The sequence below is a fragment of the Microtus pennsylvanicus genome, chromosome 20, assembly GCF_037038515.1.
Source record: "Microtus pennsylvanicus isolate mMicPen1 chromosome 20, mMicPen1.hap1, whole genome shotgun sequence".
Classification (NCBI taxonomy): Eukaryota; Metazoa; Chordata; class Mammalia; order Rodentia; family Cricetidae; genus Microtus; species Microtus pennsylvanicus.
In genome coordinates, this window is record NC_134598.1 from 9,567,873 (window position 1) to 9,589,429 (window position 21,557).

Consider the following 21,557-nt stretch of genomic DNA (forward strand, 5'->3'; position numbering starts at 1 on the left):
TTGCTGGTTTCATTTTTGCTTTTTTGAAAGACAGGGGCTCACTATGCAGCCATGAAACTCACTCCATAGACGAAGTTGGCCTTGAACTCAGAGATCCACCTGCCTCTGCCTCCTGAGTGCTGGAATTAAAGGAACGGTACCACCATACCCAGTCTACGGTATTCTGAACTACTGTTATTTCACTCTGATAATGAATTCAAGTTAAAAGGAGCTAAGAATCATCTCCTCCTTACATGGTTGTCTCGCTCCCCACTCATTTGCCCTGAGTTTCACGCTCTTTCAAGTCGCCACTTCCAAAGCCTTTAGCCCCAGAGTCTCCCTGAAGCCCAGCCCCAGAGGGCCTCTCTTTGCCTCCTGAGACCAGAGCATTCCCCTGGTCTTTCCTTCTATGTGGCATTCTACTGCAGGAGCTACCTTCCCATCCTTGCCCCCAGCCAGGCCCCTCATACCCAAGCAAGTGACGCCATCTGTATCCAACACCTGGTCTTCAGCACAGGCACACTGGCGGCTTCCAGGGGTGGCCAGGCACAGGCTGCTGCAGCCCCCATTATTCACCCGGCATTTGTTGGTACCCACTGCAGGAGAGGGGAGGACAGGGATGGGCAGCAAGGTTAAAGAACAAGGCACAAAGACTGAGGAGATGTAAGAGGAAGTCGGGAGAGGAAGATCGCATTGAAAGAGACAGAACACAGCCATGGAACAAGAAGTGAACGGGAAACAGAGTAGGAGGACTTCTTGGAAGCCTTGGGTATCAGAGCCTAGGGTTCCATCCTGCCAACCTCCTGTCCCTAACCTATCCCACGGGAGTACCTTGCTGCTGCTGCGCATCGTACATTCGGATCTCAAAGATAGGAGGCCTCTCGCTGCGCAGAAGGGTCACGGTAGGGGGTGTGCCTGCTCCACCCCGTTCCAGGCGGTAGACACTGCCACTCCGGTACTCGGTCCAAAAGAGGTAGTTGCCATGGTGACACAGGCCAAAGGCATGATTCAATTCAGGACCCTCGTATACAATCTAGGAATGGAGGGGATGTTTCTGAGGAGATGGGGTCAAATAGAGATGCCTAAGGGATGATTGGGCCCTGGTAATGCTAACCCCTACAGGTGCCCAGAAAGGATGCTGTCTTTACTGTCCTCTCCTGGGGCCGTTCATCACTCCTTTATGGCACACACACCCACACGCACACATGCACACACACACGTGTGCACACATACACCAGCCAATACTAAGGGTCAAGCTGTGATGGATACTAGAACAGATTTGCCCCTGAGTACCCATTGTCTTGTGGAGGCATATGTGGTGATCTGGGGGAAGAGGAACCAGAAGGAGCTGGGTAGATTCCCAGGGAGCAAAGGAGTAGAGGTCATATGGTGTGTGCTAGGAATCACTAACTGTCTAGTGTTGCTTGTTCAAAGAGTGTTGGGATGTGGAGACCACAGAGGTAGCCACAAGCTGTACTGTGAGGGACCTGATACACTGAAGACTTTGATCCACACGCCTAAACACAAACGCAACTCTTGAAGTACCAAACCACCCAAGTGAACAAACGTGCACACATGCTGTCCCTAGGCAGCGCACGCTTCGGTGCAGGGCTACCCCACAGTGTGTTGTGTATGTTTACGGGTGTGAATACGAGCAGAGGCCAACAGACATTCGCAGATAAACAACACACACGATACACAAACACACAGGTGTACCATTTATGGAGCCATGAGCAAACATATAAGCAACACTCAGTCCTGGACACACAGACATCCACATTCTCACGGAGTTTCCTGCATAGGAACAGGGGTTAGCAATGCACACATGCCTGCCCACCTTCCGGTCGGTGCCATTGAGCAGTATGGTCTCGATTCGATCATAGAAGGCATCGACCCAGTAGAGGCGTCCAGCTGGGATATCCAGGCTTAGCCCATTGGGCCAAAGCACCGTCTTGGAGGTGACAAAGATATCTCGGTGTGAGCCGTCCATCCAAGCCCTCTCCAGACGCCCTCGCCGGCTGTCCTTGGGGTCCTCCTCCCAGTCTGTCCAGTACATCCACCTGTGGGCAGGGACTGGTCAGCACCACATGGGTCACCGTTGCCATTAACAGTCTCTCCTGTGAGGCTAAGCACTAGGAGACATCCAGTACTCCTCCCAGCGGTCTCTCTGAGCTGTTCATTCCAGAGACACACGTTCACTTACTCTGGCCTCCATCCAACCAACACCTGATGGGTGCCTACTGGAGCTGGGCAAGCCTCTGGCAGAGACCAAGGTTCCCCACCCCTCGGGAGTGTGCACTCCACGAGAAACAAGTCACTCCAGAAGGTTGTGTCAGAGAGTGTGATAAAATCAGGAGAAAAATTAAAAGTGAAGGGGGTGGAGAGAAGCCGGGCAGCAGGTAGGGGCAAAGAGACGGTGAGGACGGCTTCTCTGAGCCTCGGTGCTGACAAGAAACTGAATCTGCTGTTAACTGCATCCCAGACAGCTCATAATGGGGACAGAACTGCTGGGTATGGGAAGATGTGGCCCAACAAGCACTGGGGCAGGCCCAAAGGCGTGGGGCCAAGGGGAACCAGTAGAGAGCTCTGGACTACGAGATGAAGAAGCAGACTTCCGGTACGTATTACAGTTTCGGTCTCTGCCCTTAAGATGGACAAACATCTGTTCTCTTTCCCAGGTTCCCACTCCTGCTTCAGGGGTCTGCCTGCCTCCCCACGCCCCCACACCCCCTGCGTTGCTGTTTCCCTCCCCCAACCCAAGGCCTGGGCACACTCACCCATTGAGCGGATCCACTACAATGGCCCTGGGGTGGGTCATCTTGCCCTCAATTAGAGTCTTTCTAGTCTGGGCGGCTTTCTCCAGCCTGGCCACGCTAATGGTCTTCTTGGGGCCGTCATCAGTCCAATAAAGATTGTCTCCCATCCAGTCCACAGCTACGCCCTCCACGTTGTGAATGCCTGGGGAGGGAGTGGGGGTAGAGAGGGCGATGAGGGTGCAGAAAGCAGGGAGAGAGAGAGGAGGAAGCACCTGGTGCCCCGGATGGTGGGTACAGCAGGGGAGAGGCTGGGGAGGGACCCTCTAGTTGTCACATTTGTGTTGAGTCAGTCTCTAAAAGCAGCACAGGGCAGCCAGGGAACTGTGTGATTGATGGAGGCTCTCGGATGAGGGCATGTCTGGGCCTGTGCTTAGGTAGACAGCTGAGGCAAGACACACCGGCTCCTAGAACAAGTGTGACGCCATGGCCTAGGCCTAAAAAACCCTGAGCTCACAAAATGAATAAATTAGGAAGTGACTTTTCCCTTAGCCAAAGGCTTCATCTTAAGTACCCCCCCTAAATAGCAGTTCCCCTGGTAAAGGGAACCCCAACCTTTTCCTGACTAGGAGTCACTTCTGATTTCCACAGTCTTATGATTGCTGACTGCCAAGGTTCTCTGAGTTGCATGGGGGATGGGGAGCCAGGCTCAGGGGAGTGACTGGTATCAGTCAGATTGGCTGGTTGGGGAATCAGATCCTGGAGCCCCCAAGTACAGTTCTGAGACAAAATACACACAGCCCAGAAGCCTCCACGGGGCCGGCTCTGATGATACTCCATGGGGGCTCTGCCAAAGTAGGTCAGGCCCGGACACAGTTTTCTCAGGCCACATAATGGTGCAGGTTCCCGTGGCTATAAGATCCAGCTACATACACCATGTGCCCTATCTGCCTGGCAGGCCCAACTCAGGCCTGACCCAGAGCCTTGCTTGGGCCTCTCTTGGCTGTGTGCTACACACAGCTCCAGGGCTCTGAGCCAATGGCAGAGAGACCCTACGTTTTCCCAAGGGCTGGCAAAGGCAGCCCACACTGCCTAACCCATCCATCCTCCTGACTCTTTTTGGCTCAGCCAAGAAGGAGGTCATAGAGGGGTCAACCTGTCTATCCCCTCATCTCCATGCCAACCAGCCCAGCCAGCCAGTCAGCAGAAGACTCTTCACGCTGCGAGGGAGATGTCTAAGCCTCTGATGGCTTCCTGACTCAAGCGCCACATCCCGCAGAAGCGCCGCCCACACACCTCCCTTCTGACGCCCTCACCGTCCTTCAGGATGGTCTCCCTCTCGGTGCCGTCGATTTTCTGGCGGCCGATGAGGTAGCTGGTGGTGTCAGCGAAGTAGATAAAGCCAGTCTCCGCGTGGAAGTCCAGAGCCCGTGGATTCATAAGGTTCTCAATGGGGATCATGTGTTCATCCGGGACCTTGGCCCCCATGTCCATGCCTCTGATGATTCCCGGCCGGCCCTTGCCATACACGAGGAACAGTTCATGCTCAGGCTCTAGAGTAAGCACAAAGGGCACAGAGTTAAATGCATGCACACACGCACACACACACACACGCTCTCACACACACACACTCATACATGCACGTGCTCACACACCCACACGCACACATGATCACCACCCAGCTTCGAGTCTGGGTCTGAGGAGATGCCGTGTGTTGGGTTTGCTGCGTCAGGAGACATGGAGCAGATGGGGCTGAGTCAGTCAAAGAGAACACAGGAGAGCATGCTCTAGTCCTAGGGCTGTGTCCTGATGTTTGACACGTGGGATGGGAGGTCAGAGAAGGGAGGCTTGATGTCACTTTAACATCTACTATTCAGTAGTGAGATTTGGGCCTTAAGAGGAGGACTATCAAAATATGTTGGAATCTGGTCACTTTCCACCACTTCCTCTACCATCATCCTAGCCTAAACCGCATCACTCTTACCCACGCTGCGGAAATAGCCACCTGGCCTCTTCCCTGTGGCCTGGTTTCTGCCCAGCACCAAATAAGCTTACATAGTATGAACCCTATCACACCATTTCTCTCCATAGGGGCCGTAAGCGCCTCAGCCCAGTGAGCAGCTTCTCCCTTCACTCCCACCACTCAGTCCCTCTGTTCTTCTCAGTGTACCACACCCTGCGCTGGCCTCAGGGCCTGTGTACCTTAAGCTCCCTCCTCCAGAACCACTCTTGCCTCAGGTTAGTCATATGACTGGCTGCCTGACTTTATCCACAGAGAGCGTGGCTTAGACAGGCGTCCTCAGAGAGGCTCTTGCTGCCATAAACTTGCTTTTATCTTCCTTACACACCCTTCACTGCCAGAAGAGCGTCAAACACCCAGCGCGTGTTTGCTAGATACCCATATAGTGAATGAATGGGAAGTAGGAAGCAGGCTGCTCTTGGATGCGGGCTCCTTACATCTCCACCCTTTGCTTCTCTGCATCTCGACAGAGGCACGGGTTGTGGAGGAACATCTGAGGACCCACCCCCACACACTCCCTGTCACTCACTCTTGCAGGACTTCCCGTCACTTCCCAGGCTGAAGCCAGAGCGGCACCGGCAGGTCCTCGCCTTGTGGCTGTTGGCAAGCAGGCAGATGTCGGAGCAGCCACCTGGCTTCCCATACTGGTCATTTTCACAGGCATGACTCCGTACTGGGGGCAGAGAGGAGAGCTGTCAGCACCCCGCAAGGCTCTGCTCAGGCCATCAGGGTGGGTCTTCATTCGGGCCCCATTTTAGAAGTTGGAAGCCACAGGACTAATATCCCACTGCCCTGTCACAACTTAGATTCCGGTACAAGGGAACTGGGAACATGGAGAGACAAGGAGATCCATGGGAGAAGCCAGGGTTGGTAGCTTGGGGTAGGTGCCTAGAAACACTCCTGATAAGAAAGAATAAGAGCTCCCTAGAAGAACTGTGATCCAGAGCTTGGAGTCCGCTCACCTCGGGGCTGACGCCTCTGATGGTAGATGTGCAGGGCTCCACCCTTGTCCACACGGGTGACAACCTGGTACTCTGTGCTGTTGAAGCGGTTCACTCGAATCACGCTGGTCTTCTGCTGGGTGTTGGCATTGTCCGAGTTGGTGGCGTACAGGTAGTTCTCAAACACGGTCAAGCCATACAGGTGCTCAATCTGGGATGGCAGGCAGGGTTGGTCAGTGAGACAAAGGGATGCTTCCTTCGCCCAGCAGGCCTGTGGCTTCCACCCACACTCTACCATCGACTCCTCCCAAGTCCACCTTTGGGGGGGGGGCTGGAGAGATGAGGTTAAAAGCACTGACTGCTCTTCCTGAGGTCCTGAGTTCAATTCCCAGCAACCACATGGTGGCTCACAACCATCTGTAATGAGATCTGGTGCTCTCTCTGGCGAGTTGGCATATATGCAGACAGAACACTATATACATAATAAATAAAAACCTTTAAAAAAAAAACCTTCCAAGTCCACCTTCCAGTTTTATTTAACTTGATGCTAAATTCTCGACTCCTCTATTCTGGAAAGCGTCTGCCAAGTTCCTGCTCATCCTTCCCAAAGCACCTCTTTAAGGACCGTCTGGAGCTTTTCTAAGAGATGATATTCCCCTTGTGCTCTGTCTCTATGCTGCTACCCAGCACCTGGGTGCTGATCGGTGGACCACGCCACCTCCCTGTGGGTGCTCTGACGATTTTCAGCTGAATTAGACTGGGGCCCTAACCTCTATGGACAGGGCAGCCTGATGCAGATTCTGAGGGGACAAAGTATACACACTTGTCCCAAGGAAGCCTATAGTAACCAGCTGCTTTAATTTGCCTAAGATCAGGGTTTGTGGTCTGTGAGACTTTCAAGCTTAAAACCAGAAGAGTTCCAGGCAAAACCCCAGGGACAGTCGCTCATGCAAGTTACGCCAGAATGGATGTTCTACCGCTGAGCAGCAAGACCTCCTGGCTAGGATCAAGCGCTTGCTGCCCAGTTGTGTAACCTCTGGCAAATTACCAAACATCTTTGAACCCCGCTTTTGTCAACTGCCTGCTCATCTCCCGGGGGCTATTTTAGGCATCAACTAAGAAAAAGGAAGTAAAAGGTGCCTTTATAAGTGACTGTTCCCATGAGAATGGAAGCCATATCCTCTCTCTCTTCTCTCCCATTCCTGCGGGTTCCACTCCCACCAGAAGACGTGAGCGTTGACTACACTCCCATACAGTCCACACTTACTGGGAGTCCCCTGCAAAGGACACCCCCCTCACCGGAAGACCCTGATTAATGGTTCCCCCATACAAAAGCTCCCTCACCAGGATGCCTTGGATGATGGTCTGCCGGCCCTTGCCCTCATAGTCCACCACCTCAATGTAGTCTAGGTAAGCGTCCGCCCAGTAGACAAGGCGGCTGACCAGGTCCAGGGTGATGCCGTGCGGAAATACGATCTTGCTATCGACCAGTTTGGTGCGATTCTGCCCATCCATGTCACAGCGCTCCACCTTTGGGATCTGCCCATAGTCAGTGAAGAAGACCTTCCTGTGGGTGCATACGTGTTAAATGGGGTGCAGTCAATGGGACCCCCTTTCCCACTATAGCTTCTGCCTCATCTGTCCAGAATCAGAACCCTAGCCTGCCATTCTCACCCCATGGCAGGGTCCAGGGCGATGCCTTTGGGGTTGTAGAGTTCCAGGTCTAGCAAAGTGACGCAGGTGTCCCCATTTCGGTTGCAGACGAAGATCCTATCGTCGATGTCATCCACAAAGTAGAAGTTTCCTGTCAGCCAGTCGATAGCCATCTGTTCCACATCTGGGGAGAGAATGAAAGAGCTATGTGGGCCGGGCCCTCCCACAGGTACCCATCCCTCCGGTGAGCAAGCCTTCTCTGGAGCCTGATCCTCCCCCAGCCAGCCAATCACCTTCCCCTGAGCTCTGTGGGGGTCACAGGCACAGTCCTATCGCCCCCAACCCCCATCCTGTGCTCAGGGTTGTCATAAGCATGGGGGATTAGACAAACATTGGCTGATTGACAGACTATTCTAATTCTAATCCAGCCTTCAACGGGAAAGAACCATCTTGTAGTGCCAAAAGGCAGAGGGTAGCTAGGCCTACCGATTCACCCCAATATTTTCTTTTTAATTTGCTTTTCCTTGAGATAAGAGCATCATAACTAATCAAAACCGCACGTATCTTTGGTTAGGGCCAGACTTATATTCGCTTTACATGGTAAGTCTAATTATCTCATACTAACAAGGAGTACTGGCTGGAGGCTGTACATGTTGCATAAGTTAAAAAAAAAAAAACCAAACTGAAAAGCAGAATGTTCATAAATGAACTCAGCTTGGAGGAAAATATTTCAAAATATTAAGTTCATATAGCACAACACAAGATTGCTGGTACAAGGCTGGGAGTCAGTAACATGCGTAGAATGTCCCCTCACGTCCCTGTCTCTTCTATGTTCTCATTGCTGAATACCCTCCTCTGCCAGGAAAGCCCAGAGGGACAGAGTTCAGGAGGAGGTGAAGATAGGACCCTGGATAAACCAGGAGAAACAGAAACAGAAAGAGGAGCTTCCGCTACCATGGTCACTCTAAGTCATGAAGGGCCATAGAAGGGGGGATGGGGACAAGGATGACCTTTGTCTCCTTTCCAACACATTCTGGCTTCCATGCCCCCCACTGACACCTTTCTGACACCCTCAGAAGTAAGGTCTCTCCAAACCAGAAAGTTCCTAAGGCAGAGATTTTTATCTGCCCTATTTCAACAACAGGTAAAGACACCTTTTCGCTATTTGCCTTTGGTTGAAGCTTATCCTGTGGTATCCACACTCAGCCAGGTGGGGATTCCTCTACCTCACAGCTACAGCTAACTGTGGGCTCTGCTCAACTCCTCCCAACCCTCACCCCTCCTCCCCAGAGGGATTCAGGAGCTATTTCTTAATAGTGGGAGGGGGTAAAAGGAATAGGAACGTGGCACCCAGGGAAGTTGGCTGTCCATCGAGTCACTGACTCATAGTCACAGGACTGAGGCTGGGGGGTGGGGAAAGGGAGAGGCATCACTGGAGGCTTTCATAAATGGTTTCCTCTTCAGGTCCCCTCTAGTAAACCCCACCCTGAGACGACCGAAGGAAGCGGTCACAGGGGTGAGATTATCAGGTGCTGGCAACAGTCCCAAACCTAGTGACTTTGTCCTCTGGGCTCCCAGGACTACCCGGTCTTGGGGAGCGGGTCAAAGGAGCAGGAGAAGGCCAAGGTCATAGAGGAAGAAAGCACAGTATAAGAGTTAAAGGCGACAGAGCTGCCCCATACACGGTTGCCACAGAGAAACCAGATTAAAATGAAACCGCTGGGCCACCTCCAAAGGAAGCTGACGTCCCAAAGCAGGGACATTTCTGCGGCCCCATGCAGCCAGCAGGGAAGCTAAAAATCAACAGGGCAGTGTGCCCTTTACTTGGTGGGCACTGCGGGGGTCTGGGGGGCCGCTGGCATGTATGCAAAATTCATCAGTCAAATCTTGTTTTCCCAGCACCAGCTGGCACAGATGGCCTTCTCTCCAACTTCCTCAGGCTTCCTGAGTCACTGCCCAGCCCTAGGACTGACAACACCCTGGCCCTGCTCCCCCATCCACCCTTGGCAAGAAGGGAAGAGAACCCTGCAGAGATCTGATGCCCTGCTCCCAGATGCAGCTCCGCACTCGGTCCAAGCCTCGAGATGGAGTGACCTGTCTGAGTGGGAGCCCCTCTCCTGGCCTGCATCCCCTCCCACCTCTGGGAGAGATGGGTAGTCACAGTCCCTGCTCTCATACATTTGTCCTTGGCTGGGTTCCCCTCACCTCCCCAAAGGCCAAGCCGGGTCCCATTCAGCAGGCCGGTAAGGAGTTGGCGAGAAATGACGTCCCTGGCCAGCCTGGCCTCCCCTTTGGTATTTTTGCAGCTGGAGATTATTAGCCGTAAGCAAACTCCTTTGTTATACAACCCCCCCCCCCCACACACACACATTATTTTCCTCTCTCCTAAAGTTCAGATTCCTCTGCCTTCCCCCATCCCCAGCAGCCACAGGCCACCACTCCAAAGCAGTGCAGAGAGGAAGTCATATTGGGATCATCATTCCTCACTGCCCATGACCAGTCCCTGGGGTACTGGCCTGGGTCCTATAGCTTGGGGTTCAGGTGGAGCCCTGGGCTTGTGTCTACAGGAGCTGAGTATTCCTGTTCCATAAACCTAGACGGTGAAAGCTGGGCATGTGACAAACATTGTATATGATCCCAGCACTTAGGAGGAAGGAAAAGAAGGAGGGTCAGGAGTTTAAGGCTAGCCTTTGTTACTTAGTGAGTTCCAAGGCCAGTAGGGGTGACAGGAGACTCTCAAAAAATCAACCAGGGGCTGGAGAGATGGCTCGGTGCTGCCACTCATCCGGGAACCCTGGGTGTGGCTTCCAACACCTAGATCAGGTAGGTGGCTCACAACCACCTACACCTCCAGGGCATCTGCATACACGATGCATATAAACTCACACAGGCACACATAGAGACACCTAAGTGAGAAATGGACAAAGAAATCTGAAACAAACAACTAACCCCCACCCAACCAAACTAAACTAACAATATAGCAAAACCGCCTAATGGGTAGAGGTTCCCTTCACCGCGCTGACCTGTCCCAGAACAGCTCCTGCGCTCCAGGAGGAGGAGGGATCCTGTGCAGAGGGAGGAGTTTGGTGGGGGTCTAGGGAAGGGAGGTTAGGACTTGAGAAGGGTGAATGAGTCAGGAAGGAAGACCACGGCCTGATTGTGTCATCGAGAGGGACTTTCAGTTCCAGGGCCTAGAATAGAGCTGCGTTTAGAAGTGCTTAGCTGCTCTGCAGACCCAGCCCGAGGCTCAGCACACACAGTCCAGATCTTCTCAATGTTTCCATCATCCACATTGCTCAAGATGTATTTCTTAAGTGGTGGCTCCTTTCCGAGAAACACGGCCCCCAGCAGACCCCAAGAAGACACTAGTTTAAGTTACTTTCTGAAAATAAGGAAATCTGGGTGCAGGAAAGAGAATTTTTTTTTGTTTTTTGTTTTTTTTTTTGTTATTTTTTTGTTTTTCGAGACAGGGTTTCTCTGCGGCTTTGGAGCCTGTCCTGGAACTAGCTCTGTAGACCAGGTTGGTCTTGAACTCACAGAGATCTACCTGCCTCTGCCTCCCGAGTGCTGGAATTAAAGGCGTGTGCCACCATCGCCCGGCTAGGAAAGAGATTTTTATATCTTCAGAAAATAGCTCCAGATACATCTACACACCCAAATATCACGGAGCATGCACCAAGTCCCTCAGAGATGAAAGAATCCTATTATACTGGGTTCTGGTCCTTATTCTAATTCGTTCAACCCTGGTTCCAATGCTCAGCTCTGCCCTAGGTTCTGACGGGCTCTGAATACTGGGTCTGAGTTCCGGTTCTGTCAGCTCCAAACTTGAACTATAGGTAAGTTAGTCAATATTGTTTTCTCACCAGTAAACTGGGATGGTCCATTCAGGACACGCAGCATGCACCATTCCATCCTTGCAACCAACTCCATCCCCACCATACTCCATCCCTACACACTCCACCACTACACACTCAATCCCTGCCACACTCCACCCCTACACACTCCACCCCTACACACTCAATCCCTACACACTCCACCCCTGCACACTCCACCCCTACACACTCCATCCCTACACACTCCACCCCTACACACTCCATCCCCGCCACAATTCATCCCCACCACACTCCACCCCTACACACTCCATCCCCACCACACTCCATCCCTGCCACACTCCACCCCTACCATACTCCACCCCTACACACTCCACCCCTACACACTCCATCCCCACCACACTCCATCCCTGTCACACTCCACCCCTACCATACTCCACCCCTACACACTCCACCCCTACACACTCCACCCCTACACACTCCACCCCTACACACTCCATCCCTGCACACTCCACCCCTACACACTCCACCCCTACACACTCCACCCCTACACACTCCACCCGTGCACACTCCACCCCTACACACTCCATCCCTACACACTCCATCCCTACACCCTCCACCCCTACACACTCCATCCCTACACACTCCATCCCTACACACTCCATCCCTACACCCTCCACCCCTCCACCCTCCACCCCTACACACTCCATCCCTACACACTCCATCCCTGCCACACTCCACCCCTACACACTCCACCCCTACACACTCAATCCCTACACACTCCATCCCTGCCACACTCCACCCCTACACACTCCACCCCTACACACTCCACCCCTACACACTCCACCCCTACACACTCCATCCCTGCACACTCCATCCCTGCACACTCCACCCCTACACACTCCACCCGTGCACACTCCATCCCTACACACTCCACCCCTACACACTCCACCCCTACACACTCCACCCCTACACACTCCACCCCTACACACTCCACCCCTACACACTCCACCCCTACACACTCCACCCCTACACACTCCACCCCTACACACTCCACCCCTACACACTCAATCCCTACACACTCCACCCCTACACACTCCACCCCTACACACTCAATCCCTACACACTCCATCCCTACACACTCCACCCCTGCACACTCCACCCCTACACACTCCACCCCTACACACTCAATCCCTACACACTCCATCCCTACACACTCCACCCCTACACACTCCATCCCCGCCACACTTCATCCCCACCACACTCCACCCCTACACACTCCATCCCCACCACACTCCATCCCCGCCACACTCCACCCCTACCATACTCCACCCCTACACACTCCACCCCTACACACTCCATCCCTACACACTCCACCCCTACACACTCCACCCCTACACACTCCATCCCTGCACACTCCATCCCTGCCACACTCCACCCCTACACACTCCACCCCTACACACTCAATCCCTACACACTCCATCCCTGCCACACTCCACCCCTACACACTCCACCCCTACACACTCAATCCCTACACACTCCACCCCTACACACTCAATCCCTACACACTCCACCCCTACACACTCCATCCCTACACACTCCACCCCTGCACACTCCACCCCTACACACTCCATCCCTACACACTCCATCCCTACACACTCCATCCCTACACATTCCATCCCTACACACTCCACCCCTGCACACTCCATCCCTGCCACACTCCACCCCTACACACTCCATCCCTGCCACACTCCACCCCTACACACTCCACCCCTACACACTCAATCCCTACACACTCCACCCCTACACACTCAATCCCTACACACTCCACCCCTACACACTCCATCCCTACACACTCCACCCCTGCACACTCCACCCCTACACACTCCATCCCTACACACTCCACCCCTGCACACTCCATCCCCGCCACACTTCATCCCCACCACACTCCACCCCTACACACTCCATCCCTGCCACACTCCACCCCTACCATACTCCACCCCTACACACTCCACCCCTACACACTCCACCCCTACACACTCCACCCCTACACACTCCATCCCTACACACTCCATCCCTACACACTCCATCCCTACACACTCCATCCCTACACACTCCACCCCTGCACACTCCATCCCTGCCACACTCCACCCCTACACACTCCATCCCCGCCACACTTCATCCCCACCACACTCCACCCCTACACACTCCATCCCTACACACTCCACCCCTACACACTCAATCCCTGCCACACTCCACCCCTACACACTCCATCCCTGCCACACTCCATCCCTGCCACACTCCACCCCTACCATACTCCACCCCTACACACTCCACCCCTACACACTCCATCCCTACACACTCCACCCCTGCACACTCCACCCCTACACACTCCACCCCTACACACTCCACCCCTACACACTCCACCCGTGCACACTCCACCCCTACACACTCCATCCCTGCACACTCCACCCCTACACACTCCATCCCTACACACTCCACCCCTGCCACACTCCACCCCTGCCACACTCCATCCCCGCCACGCTCCATCCCTACACACTCCATCCCTACACACTCAATCCCTACACACTCCACCCCTGCACACTCCATCCCTACACACTCCACCCCTACACACTCCACCCCTGCACACTCCATCCCTACACACTCCATCCCTGCACACTCCATCCCCGCCACACTCCACCCCTACACACTCCACCCCTGCACACTCCATCCCAGCCACACTCCACCCCTACACACTCCATCCCTACACACTCCACCCCTACACCCTCCATCCCTACACACTCCACCCCTACACACTCCATCCCTACACACTCCACCCCTGCACACTCCATCCCAGCCACACTCCACCCCTACACATTCCACCCCTACACACTCCATCCCTACACACTCCACCCCTACACACTCCACCCCTGCACACTCCATCCCTACACACTCCATCCCTACACCCTCCACCCCTGCACACTCCATCCCTACACACTCAATCCCTACATACTCAATCCCTGCCACACTCCATCCCTGCCACACTCCACCCCTGCCACACTCCATCCCCGCCACGCTCCACCCCTGCGTTATAATCCATCCACACCACCCTCTTCCCTTACCCAATCATTCCCACGGGCTCCATCAACCTACGGCCTCCTGACTAAAGGTGGGTACCGGGATGGGGAGGGCACACATGCAATAACTGTTGCTCTGATGCGGGGGAGGGTACCCAGCAACTACTGCTCTCCTTCCACATCAGCTCTAAGGGGAGGCTGAGACTCCCCCCCAGAGTGGACCTGCCCTGACAGGAAGTTCTCCCTACATGGAGGAACTTCCTCTATAGGAAGAAGCTCCGCCTACACAAAGGAGCTCTCTGTGCTGGACTGAGTGTAACCAACTTTAAGTACCTTTCCCTACTACAGGGCCCAGTGATCCCAGGAACCCCCTCATCATGACTTCCAGCTGACCGCAGATGCAGGCAAGCAGGCACAATCCTTACATTTCCCCCCTGGTGCCAGACACACAGATATTGATTGGTTTAACAAGTATTTACTGAATACCAACATTTTGCTCTGTTGTCCTAGAGCTGGGACATTCTTTCCCTTCCCTTCTCCAGCCTTGGAATACCCCAGGACACTGGCAGAGGGTGGTTTGCAATCCCACTCAGGGATCTGGCCAGGGAGGCGGGGCTGGCAGGTTTCACTAAATAACATGGCCTCATGTTCCTGTTTGCTACCAAATCCTGACTTCAGCTCTTGCTTGTTCCACCAGCAAGTCCAGAACTCAGCCGTAACTTATCCCCTGAGCGCCCTTTCCTACCCCTGCTTGGATCCCATGGATAAAATGCCTGGATTCTGCTCTGCCTGACTTAGGGTCTCTGCATGATTGAGAAATTCTCCCTGGGCTCTGAAATGTCTGTCTTGCTTAAGTTACTTCCTTTGGCTTGAAAACAGGGAGGACAGAGCTGGGGGTAGGCTGGCTGGGGAGGCAACTTCAAGGAGACAGCGGGGGAGGAGAGGGCGAGACTGGATCCAGGCCCAGAGACACAGGGCTGGTGCTGGCCAGGGAAGGAGGAGCAAAAAGGGGCTGAAGGGAACGAGAAGCTGGAGAGCCAGGATGGGGGTGGCAGAGGACAGGGTGGTTAGACCTCCCCGTATCACAACACCCTGTGGGAGTCAGAAAGGCCAAAAGGAGGGAATGCCTTCACATATAAACCCTGGAAATGTTCCATTTGGTTGCTTTTTTTAAAAGATAGGATCTCATTCTTAGCTCACGCTGGCCTGGGATGTACTAATAAGTCTCCTTCCTACCTCTGCCTCCCAAGTGTAGGGACTGCAGGTATGAGCCATGATGCTCAGTTCTGAAGAATTCTGTAGACTTAGCACGGAATGGAGAAGGGGTGGGTGCTCCACACGGTAAGGATGCAACCCCCCAACTCCTCTTTCAGCTCATCACAGACCTGGGGGTGGGGGTTGCTGTTTGTCTATTTGCCTTCCCCCCAGAAAAACCACTACTCCGCTTCCTACTGTAGTTGTTTTAAAACACATCACCCTCCCACTCCCACAAAAAAAAGAAAGAAAGAAAGAAAAAAAAAAGGAAAAAAGACAGAAGAGGGAGAGAGCAAAGCAAAGTTGGCCAGCTGGGCTTGGGGATTTCTTCTGCAGCATGTCCCTGAGGGAAACCCCAGGGACCCACCAAACACCAGACCCTGTTTCACATGGGACAATACCAAACAACTTCATCAAACACTGTTTCCTCCCAGGACTCTGTTTGCAGCTTCATCTGCCCCAAAGCCTCGTCCTTCCTACAGTGGAGACATCCTCGGGAGCAAAATGGGAACAGAGCAGAGATCCTGAGCTGAGGAATTTAAACTGGGGAGGGGTGAGGAGGTAGGGGCACTAGGCTGGACTGATCCTCCTACTCAGGGCCCTAAGAGGTGGAACAGGAAGGCCATTCCTGGGATCTGGAAATATTGACCTGTTGACTCTCTTGGGACTCAGTTTCAGAACTTTAGTCTTTCGTGTATCACTTTCAAAATATTTATGTGTGTGTATATGTAGCTTACAGTTCTCTTAATTTGCTATCTTACATATCATAGGTTTAAAGCATGTTCAGGGTGGTCCATGACTACAATCCCAGTACTTGGAAGGTCAATGAGAGGATTATCATGAGTTTGAACCAGCCTGAACTGCAGAGTGTAATGAATTGATTAGGATCTGGTGGTGGTGGTGGCGCACACCTTTAACCCCAGCACCAGGGAGGCAGATCTCTGTGATTCGAGGCCAGCCTGGTCTACATATCAAATCCTGGGCCAGCCAGGGCTACACAACAAGACTTTATCTCTAAAAGTGTTTTAAGAAGGGGGTCCTGGGAGTGCCCACTTGTAATCCCAACACCAAAGAGGCAGAAACAGGAGGATCCCTGGGCTGGTCAGCAATCTAGCTGACTCCACAAGCTCTGGCTTCACTGAGACCTTACCTCAAAGCAAAGGCAGAGAGCGGGGCTGGAGAGGTTGCTCAGTGGTTACCACTGAGACCTTACCTCAAAGCAAAGGCAGAGAGCGGGGCTGGAGAGGTTGCTCAGTGGTTACTCTCCCAGAGGACCTGGGTGTAGTACCTAGCACAGACAGTGTTCACAACCATCTGGAACTCCTTGGGCACTAGGCATGCATAGACATGCATGCAGGCAAACACTCATACATGTGTTATAATAGTTAATAAGGTAGAGAGAGAGCTATGAGAATGACCTCTAACACTGACTTCCGGCCCTCACATGCAGGTGCAGACACATGCATACACACAGGTATACACACACACATGCACGCACCAAAAAATTAATAACATCAGAGTATAGAGTTTTCTAATAAAAATATCAGATAAGAACATAACTGTAAAGCTGACCTTTATACCCGGGAGCTAGAGATAGGGAGGCTCTGAAGTTCAAGGCCAGCCTTAGCTGTGTAACAAGCTGGAAGTCAACCTGAGCTACACAAGATCCTGTCTTAGAAATACAAACCAAACCTGTTAACAGGAGCTGGTGAGACGGCTCAGTGGGCAAACCACAAAGCTGGGCTACCTGAATTAGACCCTCAGGACCCACGTGCACACACACACAAGAGTAAAATGTAAAAAAAATTAAAGCCTTTAACTACATTTTTTTAAAAGCTTGTGCATGCTGAAATAAACACAATATCTCTAGGAAAAGTATGACTGAGAGCTCTTAACATCCCCTTATGGTTTTCTGGAGTAAGGATCTTCCTGTATTGAGATGAAGGATCAAGTGATTCCCTTCCATTCTGGGGATGGGATGCAGGACCTGCCAGGAACTACACTTCCAGCTCTCATCCCTTCTTTTCTGGCCTCACCAGAAAGTCAGGCCTCCCGGTTCACTAGGCAGAGGAGAAGGTGGGTCTGGGCTGTGGCTAAGCTAGGAGAAGAGACGAGCCACCCAGACCTAGGCCAGTGTGACCACGGGGCTGGGGATATGGATTCAGCAGCCTGGCCCATCTGAGGGGAGAAGTAGTAGGCCTTGGAGGGACCCTTAGAAGGCTCTCAGGATGCAGGGCAGACCGGTCCCCATGCTTGGGGACCCATGTGAACAGGCTCTCTTACCGGCTTCCTTCCTTCTTTATATTCTATTTCTGTTCATGGAGGTTTCTCTGAGGCAGGCTTCCCCATCTCCCCACAGCAGTAGGCTGTCCTCATTGCCTCCCCAACTCTCAATCAAAAGACTTACACTCCAAACTCCTGAATGCCCCCCCCAAAGGCTATCCTGCTTTAGGCATATCTCCAGGGATCTCACAGAAGCCCCAGTAACAGGGAAGGATGGGAGGACTGTAGGGAGTGTGAGGAGGAGTGTGAGGAGGAGTGTGAGGAGGAGTGTGAGGAGGAGTGTGAGGAGGAGTGTAGGGAGAGTGTAGGGAGGACTGTAGGGAGTGTGAGGAGGACTTTAGGGAGTGTGAGGAGGAGTGTAGGGAGGACTGTAGGGAGTGTGAGGATTGCAGGGAGGACTGTAGGGAGTGTGAGGAGGAGTGTAGGGAGAGTGTAGGGAGGACTGTAGGGAGTGTGAGGAGGAGTGTAGGGAGGACTGTAGGGAGTGTGAGGAGGAGTGTAGGGAGTGTGAGGAGGAGTGTAGGGAGGACTGTAGGGAGTGTGAGGAGTGTAGGGAGAGTGTAGGGAGGACTGTAGGGAGTGTAAGGAGGAGTGTAGGGAGGACTGTCGGGAGTGTGAGGAGGATTGCAGGGAGGACTGTAGGGAGTGTGAGGAGGACTGTAGGGAGTGTGAGGAGGAGTGTAGGGAGGACTGTAGGGAGTGTGAGGAGGAGTGTAGGGAGGACTGTAGGGAGTGTGAGGAGGATTGCAGGGAGGACTGTAGGGAGTGTGAGGAGGAGTGTAGGGAGGACTGTAGGGAGTGTGAGGAGGATTGCAGGGAGGACTGTAGGGAGTGTGAGGAGGAGTGTAGGGAGGACTGTAGGGAGTGTGAGGAGGAGTGTAGGGAGTGTGAGGAGGATTACAGGGAGGACTGTAGGGAGTGTGAGGAGGAGTGTAGGGAGGACTGTAGGGAGTGTGAGGGGGATTGCAGGGAGTGTAGGGAGTGTGGAAAGGACTGTAGGGAGAGTGTGGGGAGGATTTGAGGGAGAGTATGGGGAGGACTGTCAGGGGAGTATAGGGAGGACTGTAGGGAGTGTGGGGAGGACTATAGGGAGTGTAGGGAGGACTATAGGGAGTGTAGGGAGTGTAGGGAGGACTGTAGGGAGAGCTACTGTGGAAGACTAAGAAGGCACATGGTAAGGAACTTTCCCTCACCTTCTAGGGAGCTAACTGTAGGACAGCAGCCCCCCCTGCACAGGTGTTTCCTGGGCCCCTGGAGTTCCCTGACCCCAGGGCAGGCCTCCTCCTGAGGAAGGGGATGTACTAGGGATGGGGGGAGGGTGTTACAGAGACTCTTCCGACATCTTCAACTCAGGGCCCATAATTAGTCTGTGGGATGAGAGCAAACAACCATCCTCATGGTGACAGCCAGACACTCTGGCGTCAGGAGTGGGGGTGGGGATGAGGTAGGGAGGAACAGAAAAGCTGGGGCACACGGAGCCCGCTCATTCTCCCCTAGCGTATTTCCCCCAAGAACCTTGGTCTCTTCCAGGTTCCTGGACTCTGCCCCAGAGGCCCAGTAAAGTTCGGCAGCCTGGGGAGGCCAGGCAAATCTGTTTGCCAAGGGAGGGGTATCTACCCAAAGTTACTTCCTGCTTCTGTGGGGAGGAAGTCAGGAGGATGGACCAGGCCAGAACAGAAGTGGAGAACCCAGTGGACCACAGTCTGGCCCTCAGGCAAGACTGGAGAAAAGGCTGCTGTGTCTTTTGCCCAAGCAGGTCTGTTGAAGGATAGTGAACAAGGGACACCATCTGGGTAGTTGTCACCAATCTCACCACACAGGGCTCCTTGAGCTGCTCACCCTCAGGTGCCTGGCAGCTTTCAGCCCAGCACTCCAGAAGGACACACATCCAATCACAGGGGACCCTTAGACACTAAGAGTCCCAATGTCTGAGCAGTATCCTGAGGCCACAAACAGTAACGACCCCTCTGTGCTCCACCATCCCCAAAAGGACCCTCTCACTCAGACCAAATCCTTCAGGACCTCACGGGACCTTTGCTTTCTATGGGAGAACCTCACAGGCCCAGGGAGAGGCACTTCCGGATCTACCATAGGAGCCGAGGCCTTAGCCAGCCACAGAACACACGCTTAGCGTTTGCCAGTGAGGCCCCTGGGTTCAGCACCCGCAGCAGCAAAAACAAAACAAAAGGAGAAACCACGAGGATCTAAAGTCCGCAACCCTTAGTTACATACTTTATTTACCACTCAACTTTCACTTCAACTTATCAGACCTGGATAGACTAGCACCAACCCATTGTGTAGCTTAGGAAACCGAATTTGAGGCAGCGAGGCTCTGGTTTACTAGGGGTCAGAGATACAGTTACATCTGAGGGCTGGGGACAGACTAGCCACAGATCCTTTCCCTCAGTCCGATGTGGCTTTTCGGGGAATATGACCTGCCAGCTGTCAACTCTGAAGTAGCTTTTATTTGTTTGTATAACGACATTGGAGTGGATCTACACCCAGCTAGGCATGAGCCCATCCCATGACACCCTTGTTCCCTGTGCGGCCGTAAAGCTGCGTAGGCAGACAGCCTGAATGGGAATGGCCGGCATATCCTAAATGTCCAAGCGGCTCATGGCTCCTTCCTTATTCTCATTGACTGCCAAGGACCGGAAATAGGCTCAGGGACTTGGCACCTCCCCAGCGGTAGGAAGTCCCTTCTGGCCATACTCCTGAGGGTACGATAACCCAAAGAAAGCCAGGCTCAGGCTCCTCTGCTCTCTGCTCTCTGCTATTTAACACTCCCCTTTCCTGACCCTTCTCCAGATCCTTATCTTTTTTTATCCCCTAGTCCCAGCTCCTGCTCTATGGGAAAGCCCCTCTGTAGTCTAACCCACACTCCTCTTTCAAGGACGGGACAGTCCCTTGGTCCCCAGAGAGTGACCACTCATTGCCCTCTTAGCCTTCACTTCCCCACTGAGGCCTCCCTGAGCCCTGGACCAGAAATGCAAAAGCCATCCAGAGACAGCTCAGAGTGTAACAGGAGGTAGCGTCGCTCGGGCCCTGCTATAAAGAGGCATCAAGCCCCTTGCCTTTGCTGGAGGCATCTTCACTGGGCTCCTGCTCCAGGCAGGGCTCATTCTGTCTAATTTTCCCAAGTGGGTCCCTCTTGCCCATCTCCCCCGCTCTCCCCTGCCCACTGAACAGGTGACTCACGGTGCAGACTAAGGGAGATATTGATGGTATGCTCATCCACGAAGCCCTTCAGGCCGGGCATCCGGGCACACTTGAGCTGTGTCTGGGCAGCAGTGTCCCCGACATGCACCCAGCATACGGTCTCATTGGCGTAGCTGAAGTCCATGGCTGTGGTCTGCCGGGTGCTGGTGGGTGTGATGGTAGACACCTGGGCTCCATTCAGGTATGTAGCTAGGATGTTCTGGGAGTTGGCAATCAGTAGCACAGGAGGCCGGTCTACTGGCTCTGAAGACGGGACAGAGAAAGGTCAGTTGGGACTTCTGACTGTTGACGTCGCCATTGCCTGGGGAGCTGCACTGCAGGTCCCTGGCTCTGAGGCCATGGGACAGCCCTACCCACCATTCTTGGCCTTGCATGAGCGGTTGTCTGGCTGCAGCAGGTAGCCTTCCACGCAGCCACACGTGAAGGAGCCGTCTGTGTTGGTGCAAAGCTGGCTGCAGGTGCCATACACTGAACATTCATCAAAATCTGTGAGGGGAAAAAAAGACAAGAGAGTCGTCATCCAGCGTAGCAAGGGCGCTCTGAGACAC

At 53.5% G+C, this 21,557-nt stretch overlaps 1 protein-coding gene across 1 annotated transcript in view; it reads right to left on the reverse strand.

The window, feature by feature from the left end:
• Lrp1 (LDL receptor related protein 1) overlaps positions 1-21,557 on the reverse strand; it is an 83,875-nt gene that overhangs the window by 47,057 nt on the left and 15,261 nt on the right. The window contains exons 5-15 of the mRNA XM_075954860.1: positions 21,367-21,495; positions 20,989-21,252; positions 7,368-7,530; positions 7,038-7,260; positions 5,715-5,904; positions 5,282-5,425; positions 4,049-4,285; positions 2,757-2,937; positions 1,817-2,039; positions 811-1,012; positions 450-575 (exon numbers count right to left, since the gene is read on the reverse strand). Coding sequence (XP_075810975.1) covers positions 450-575; positions 811-1,012; positions 1,817-2,039; positions 2,757-2,937; positions 4,049-4,285; positions 5,282-5,425; positions 5,715-5,904; positions 7,038-7,260; positions 7,368-7,530; positions 20,989-21,252; positions 21,367-21,495 — 2,082 coding nt within the window. The remainder of the gene's footprint in view (positions 1-449; positions 576-810; positions 1,013-1,816; positions 2,040-2,756; positions 2,938-4,048; positions 4,286-5,281; positions 5,426-5,714; positions 5,905-7,037; positions 7,261-7,367; positions 7,531-20,988; positions 21,253-21,366; positions 21,496-21,557) is intronic.